This window comes from Trachypithecus francoisi, unplaced genomic scaffold (assembly GCF_009764315.1).
Source record: "Trachypithecus francoisi isolate TF-2019V2 unplaced genomic scaffold, Tfra_2.0 Lachesis_group5, whole genome shotgun sequence".
NCBI lineage: Eukaryota > Metazoa > Chordata > Mammalia > Primates > Cercopithecidae > Trachypithecus > Trachypithecus francoisi.
In genome coordinates, this window is record NW_022681470.1 from 135,131,508 (window position 1) to 135,138,392 (window position 6,885).

Sequence of the window (6,885 nt, forward strand, 5' to 3'; positions counted from 1 at the left end):
CAGCTACTCGGGAGGCTGAGGCAGGAGAATGGCGTAAACCCGGGAGGCGGAGCTTTCAGTGAGCTGAGATCTGGCCACTGCACTCCAGCCTGGGTGACAGAGCGAGACTCCGCCTCAAAAAAAAAAAAAAAGAACTGGCTGGGCACAGTGGCTCACACCTGTAATCCCAACACTTTGGGAGGCTGAGGCTGGCGGATCACAAGGTCAGGAGTTTGAGACCAGCCTGACCAACATGATGAAACCCCATCTCTACTAAAAATACAAAAATTAGCCAGACGTGGTGGCGGGCACCTGTAATCCCAGCTGCCAGCTACTCGGGAGGCTGAGGCAGGAGAATCGCTTGAACTTGGGAGGCGGAGGTTGCAGTGAGCCGAGATCGTGCCACTGTACTCCAGCCTGGGCGACAGAGTGAGACTTTGTCTCAAAAAAAAAAAAAAAAAAGATAGGTCAGGTGCCATGGCTCACGCCTGTAATCCAACACTTTGGGAGGCCATGGTGGAAGGATCACTTCACTTGAGGCCAGGAGTTCAAGACCAGCCTGGGTAACATATCAAGACCCCATCTCTACAAAAACAAAAATATAGACAAGGGGAAGAAAGAGTCCTTATCTTTTATTTGTTTTGTTTGTTTGTTTGTTTTGAGATGGAGTCTCACCCTGTCACCCAGGCTGGAGTGCAGTAGTGTGATCTTGGCTCACTGCAACCTCTGCCTCCTGGGTTCAAGTGATTCTCATGTCGTAACCTCTCAATTACCTGGGATTACAGGCGTGAGCCACCATGCCCAGGCTGAGTCCTTATCTTTTAAAGATTAAAAACAAAAGTAACTTTGACTTTTGTTAAATGTATGACCTTGGACAAGTTACTTTAACTTTGCACCTCAGTTTACCCATCTATAAAAGAGGAATAATGGGCCGGGCACGGTGGCTCAAGCCTGTAATCCCAGCACTTTGGGAGGCCGAGACAGGCGGATCACGAGGTCAGGAGATTGAGACCATCCTGGCTAACACGGTGAAACCCCGTCTCTACTAAAAATACAAAAAACTAGCCGGACGAGGTGGCAGGCGCCTGTAGTCCCAGCTACTCGGGAGGCTGAGGCAGAAGAATGTGTAAACCCGGGAGGCGGAGCTTGCAGTGAGCTGAGATCTGGCCACTGCACTCCAGCCTGGGCGACAGAGCGAGACTCTGTCTCAAAAAAAAAAAAAAAAAAGAGTAATGGCATTTACTTACAAAAGTATTTAACAGGCTGGGCACAGTGGCTCACACTTGTAATCCTAGTACTCTGGGAGGCCGAGGCAGGTGGATCATCTGAGGTCTGGAGTTCAAGACCAGCCTGGCCAACATGGCGAAACCCCGTCTCTACTAAAAATACAAAAATTAGCTGGGTGTGGTGGTGCATGCCTGTAATCCCAGCTACGGGAGGCTAAGGAACGAGAATCGCTTGATCCTGAGAAGCAGAGGTTGCAGTGAGCCGAGGTCACAGCACTGCACTCCAGCTCAGGTGACAGAGCAAAACTCCATTTCAAAAAAAAAATAGACTGGACGTGGTGGCTCACGCCTGTAATCCAGCACTTTGGGAGGCTGAGGCGGGTGGATCACGAGGTCAGGAGATTGAGACCATCCTGGCTAACACAGTGAAACCCCATTTCTACTAAAAATACAAAACATTAGCCGGGCATGGTGGTGGGCACCTGTAGTCCCAGCTACTCGGGAGGCTGAGTCAGGAGAATGACGTGAACCCAGGAGTGGAGGTTGCAGTGTGCCAATATTTCGCCACTGCACTCCAGCCTGGACAACAGAGTGAGACTCCATCTGAAAAAAGAAAAGCACTTGAAAGCTCCTGGCTTGCGGAATGTGCTCTATCAGCAATGGCTATTGGGGATTTTATTGTAATTCTGATCTGATGCACCCCCAGGATGGGCACTGTAGGGTGCAAGATCAGAGAGCAGCTGCAAGGCTCTAACCCTGCACAGAGGCCACAGCTTTTGCTATGGTCTTGCTTGAGGCCATCGCTCAGGCCAGGAGAAACTGGAACTCCAGGCTTTGCCTCTTTTCCAGGGAAGCTGTTTGGGCAGGGGAGGGGCTTCCAGCATCCACAGGGGCAGATGGGAGCCAGCAGTGGGCAGCTGAGAGCAACAACCCATTCAAAGAGAGGGCGTTAGTGCAGGGTACCAAGATCAGGAAGAGGAGTGGCGCAGAGGTGGGAGGTGATGAGACTCAGACTGCAGAGAGAAGAAAGGGCCCGCAGCCCAGATCCCAGCTCCACCTCTCCTGCTCTGCATTCAGGCAGAGTGCAGAGGGACGAATAGGGAGGTAAGGTGGGGGACAAGACAGAGATGCACGTACCTGGGACATGAACCTGCATGGAGCCCAGCAGGAGGCTTCTGGCCACCACACTGCTAGTCCCCAGGGGCCCTTGCAAGTGGACTTCGTGTTGCCCCATATGCATGTGACTTGGCCAGAGGACAGAGTCTTCATGTGAATTGGAAAAAGATCCCCCTCTCCCAGTGGACACATTTGACAAACAAAGAGTGGACTGGTTTTCAACCCCTGCTCATCTCACTGGCCCAATACCTTTGTGCAGTGAGCAACCTGCACAACTGTACTTGGCGATCATGGTTTCCTCCCAGGGTGCCCCGGCTAGGGGTGCTGCCCACCCGCTGCTATGAGCCCCCTGCATGGGATGGTGGTTGTGGTTATGGAGGAGGTGTGTTGCTGTGTTAGAAACAGGCCTGGGCTGAGAGAAGGGGACTCAGTCAGGCAGCTGGGCAGAGACATGGACAGCAGGGCTGAGGTGATAGAGGGACCTCCACGGACATCAAGGCAGGTGATGGAGACAGCAGCCTGCTGGTTTGGAGCAGGACCTATCACCAGAGGTGAGAAGCTCAGAGGGGCCTGAGCCCCTCCCTTTAACCCTCGGCACTCCAGGCTTCACTGTTGCATCTGAGGACACGTGCACCCAATGTCACAGCCCATGGGGCTTCTGACATCCGGGCCAGAGACCTGGGGTGGCTTGCTCCACTCCTCACCCCACTGTCTCCAGGCATCTCAGGGCCATCCTAGACACCTGCTCACCCATCTTTGTCCCAACCCTGAGACTCAGGAGCCTCCACAGGGGACCACATCGGAAGCTTGGAACATCCCCCTGCCCATCTGGCATCTTATTTGCATAAAACAAAAGGGGGCCGGCACTCAGGATATTTCATGGGCTCATGACATGGCGTGGGGTGGCGCATTCCAGTGCAGTATCCATCCTTTCCGCCATCGCCGGGGACTGCCAGGATGAGACTTGCTGCCACTGGGGCTCACATGAGCTCAGCCACACCTGGAACCCCTCTGACATCTACTCCTACCATAATGAACCCCAAAACCCTGTCCAGAATCTCAGGAGGAGGGAATCTCAGCCAACAACTTTGCTTGGAGAAGACGCCTCCTGACCGTCTTGCTGGCCATTTCACCCTCATCCATTTCCCCATTCAAGGCTCCACCCTCACCCACTCTGATAATTCCTGGGCCTAAACGCATCTCCAATGACCAAAGCTTGGGACGATGCTGTGGCCAGGGGTGGGCAGGGTGACATGAGCCCCACAAATGGATTCAGAGGGCCGGGTGCCGTGACTCATGCCTGGAATCCCAGCACTTTGGGAGGCTAAGGTGGAAGGATCACTTGAGGTCAGGAGTTCGAGAGCAGCCTGACCAACATGGTGCAACCCTGTCTCTACTAAAAATAGAAAAATTAGCTGGGCGCAGTGGTGTGCACCTGTAATCCCAGCTACTCGGGAGGCGGAGGCAGGGGAATTGCTTGAACCTGCGAGGCGGAGGTTGCAGTGAGCTGAGATCACATCACTGCACTCCAGCCTGGGCGACAGAGAGAGACACTGCCTCAAAAAAAAAAAAAAAAAAAAAAAAAACAGAGGATTGGATGAAGGAAGCGGCTCCAGCCTGGACTAGATGGTAAGAGAGAGTGTCACTGGGGACCATCGCCCCAGGCCTGATCCTCTCCTGAGCCCAGTCCTGGTCTGGACCACTTGGGGACAGAGATGGAAGCTTGAACCCCATTCAGCAGGGCCCACAGGTCTCCGTCCCTGGTGGACTGACAAGGGATGAGAGGACAGATACATCTGCCACCCCTCACCCATTAGCACCTGTGCCCTCTCCAGCCACAAGCCCCTGCTCACGGCCAGCTCTGCTCAGATATGGATTCTCACCACATCCTGCTATTTCCATACCCGTAAATCCTTCCTGGGGATCAGAAAAAAGCATCTTTGTAGACTCCGGGCTGCTTGGCTGGACATCAGTCCCCACTGTCCACCCCAGCCTGGTGCCCACTGTCCAAGCAGCCCTAGCCTGTCCCGCACTCTCTCTCACTCACCCCACCCCTGCCATTGCACTGCATCACGGGCGCCCTGGCTCAGGGAGGGGTCTTGGCCCAAGCCCATGAAGCTGCGCTCTCAGAGCTAGTGTGGATGGGAGAGCGCCGTTCTGCCAGGGCCACCAGGATTCTGAGAATTTGGCCAGCGAGCTGCCATCCTGGGGGAGCCAGGCCCAGAGCCACTGTTGGGAGCCAAGACGCGTCCTGTCCAGGCGCACGGCATGTCCCTTGCATTTGGTTCTCAGCAAGGCCCCACCCTGGCCTTTGCTCGGAATCCTCAGGCTGGGACACACCAGCTTGGAGCTGCCCAGAAAGGCAGAGCAGAAGGGAGGACTTGGCTGCTTCCGGCCACATCTGGACAACAGAGGGCCTGGGCCACCACCCTCACCATAGGATGCCTCTGTGTGGATTGGAAAAGGGAGGATACAGTGGTGCCTTCCAGATGCTTCCGTGCCAGGAAACATGGCGGACCCTCAGCCCTGAAAGCTGCTCACAGCTACGGGCATCCTTCACCCTCTCCTTCCTCTTGCAGACGTGGACGAATGTCAGCTGAACCCAAGGCTCTGTAAAAGCTACGGCACCTGCGTCAACACCCTCGGCAGCTACACCTGCCAGTGTCTGCCTGGCTTCAAGTTCAAACCTGAGGACCCGAAGCTCTGCACAGGTAGAGGCCCGGGAAGACGCTGTGAGGCTGGATGGGAGCTGGGGATGGAGCCGAGGCAGGTCCTGCAAAGCAGCCGAGGAGGAGGGAGAAGATCCGCAGGTTCCCACAAGGTCAAGGACCTGCTAAGCCCCTGCCTAAGGATTCACCTCCCAGGAAGGTCCACCACACGGCAGGGAGGCGGCAGGGCCTCTGGGGCTCGGAGTGCCCTTGTGGGCCCCCAGACCTCACCCCTTCCTCGTCTGTCACGTGTGAGTGGAAGAAGGTGTCACTTCCAGTTCTGAGAAGGGGAACCTCCACTATGACCAGGGAGGGAGCTGATGAGAGGTTTTAGTTTTTAGTCATGGAAGTCCGGCTCCCATGACTCAGTTTCCCTTTTGCTTTCACCTCCTATAAACTGAGGACCATGGTCCTGCTGTGCCCTTCTGGTAGGAAGATCGTCATAAGATGCCTTGAAGGTGTAACTGAAGGTCACCAGGTGGTGACACGTGCAATAGTGGTCTTCAGTCCGGGGCAATGAAAAGACAGGGAAGTGGGTGCAGTGAGTGGAGGGCAGGCCTGGGCTGGTCAGGGACAGGGTTTGACCCTCTGGCTTTGTCCTCAGATGTGAATGAATGCACCTCCGGACAAAACCCATGCCACAGCTCCACCCACTGCCTCAACAACGTGGGCAGCTATCAGTGCCGCTGCCGCCCGGGCTGGCAACCGATTCCGGGCTCCCCCAATGGCCCAAACAATACCATCTGTGAAGGTCGAGAGCTCAGATCCCACGTTCCCAGAGACCCACAAACATCTAATCACATGTTCAACGGCACCCCACAAACCAAGCGGAACAAACGCTGGAGGCGCCCGGCTGTGCCAGGCGCTCGTTCTTCTGAGGCTAGATGAGAAAAGAGCAGGGGTCCCCGGGAAGGAGCTGGGGTACTGAGGGGGGAGGCTCAGGGGACCCCAGGCAACAGCTGATGACTCACTGGAAGGAAGACGTTTCACCATATTCGTAACCTGCACATCTGCACGGGGCACACCTGCTGTGCCCAGGCCTCTCCACGCTTCCATAGCCTAGCGTCCGCCACTCCAAGGGGGGCACTAATGCCGGGAAGAACGAGCTGGGGGCACAGACAGGAGACAGGACCCTCTCTGGGCTCGGACAGGGCCTGACCCCCTTCTTCCTGTCCTCAGATGTGGACGAGTGCAGCTCCAGTCTGCATCAGTGTGACAGTTCCACCGTCTGCTTCAACACCGTGGGTTCATACACCTGCCGCTGCCGCCCAGGCTGGGAGCCCAAGCACGGAAACCAGAAAAACCAAAAGGACACTGTCTGTGAAGGTACGACCTGACCCTAGAAGCTCCCCAACCCCCAACACACACACACACAGACACTCTCCCGCCTAATGAGCCGCTTGTCTCGTTCCCTGCAGAGATGATTTCCCCACCTGGACCCTGCCCCCCGGAGTCCACAGCCAGGTGAGTGGCCCCCGCAGGGACGAGGCGGCAGGAACTCCATCCACACAGCACTGCATCTGTCTCCTTGTCCTAAGCTTCCCACCCGCCGTCCAGGCTCTCTGACCCCCACATCTCCTCTCTCTGCAGACACTTTCCCAATTCTTCAACAAAGTCCAGGACCTGGGCAGAGACTTCAAGACAAGCTCAGCCAATGTCACCATGCAGGTAAGGGCAGGACGCTGGGGGACCCTAAGATAGTGTAGGATCAGCTTGGGGAGGCTTCCGTGTGGCCAGAGAGAGTGCCCAACCCAAGCAGGGGCCTCTAGTCAGAGACATACATGCGCATAAGATACACACACCACATACAGTATGTACACAAACATACGTACACCTGGACACGTGAAGACGCACGC

The 6,885-nt window shown here is 55.7% G+C and overlaps 1 protein-coding gene across 11 annotated transcripts in view; it reads left to right on the forward strand.

Annotated features, from left to right (window-relative positions):
• ADGRE2 (adhesion G protein-coupled receptor E2) overlaps positions 1–6,885 on the forward strand; it is a 61,495-nt gene that overhangs the window by 6,466 nt on the left and 48,144 nt on the right. For 7 of the 11 annotated variants that reach the window (XR_004434098.1, XM_033198368.1, XM_033198369.1 and 4 more), the window contains exons 5-7: positions 4,901–5,032; positions 5,634–5,780; positions 6,209–6,355. Coding sequence is in view for 10 of the 11 variants with exons in the window: in XM_033198368.1 (XP_033054259.1) it covers positions 4,901–5,032; positions 5,634–5,780; positions 6,209–6,355 (426 nt within the window). In the remaining variant the exon portion in view is untranslated. Of the gene's footprint in view, positions 1–4,900; positions 5,033–5,633; positions 5,781–6,208; positions 6,356–6,449; positions 6,494–6,619; positions 6,698–6,885 lie in introns of all 11 variants that reach the window. The other 4 variants (XM_033198377.1, XM_033198378.1, XM_033198373.1 and 1 more) reach the window with 3 other exon arrangements.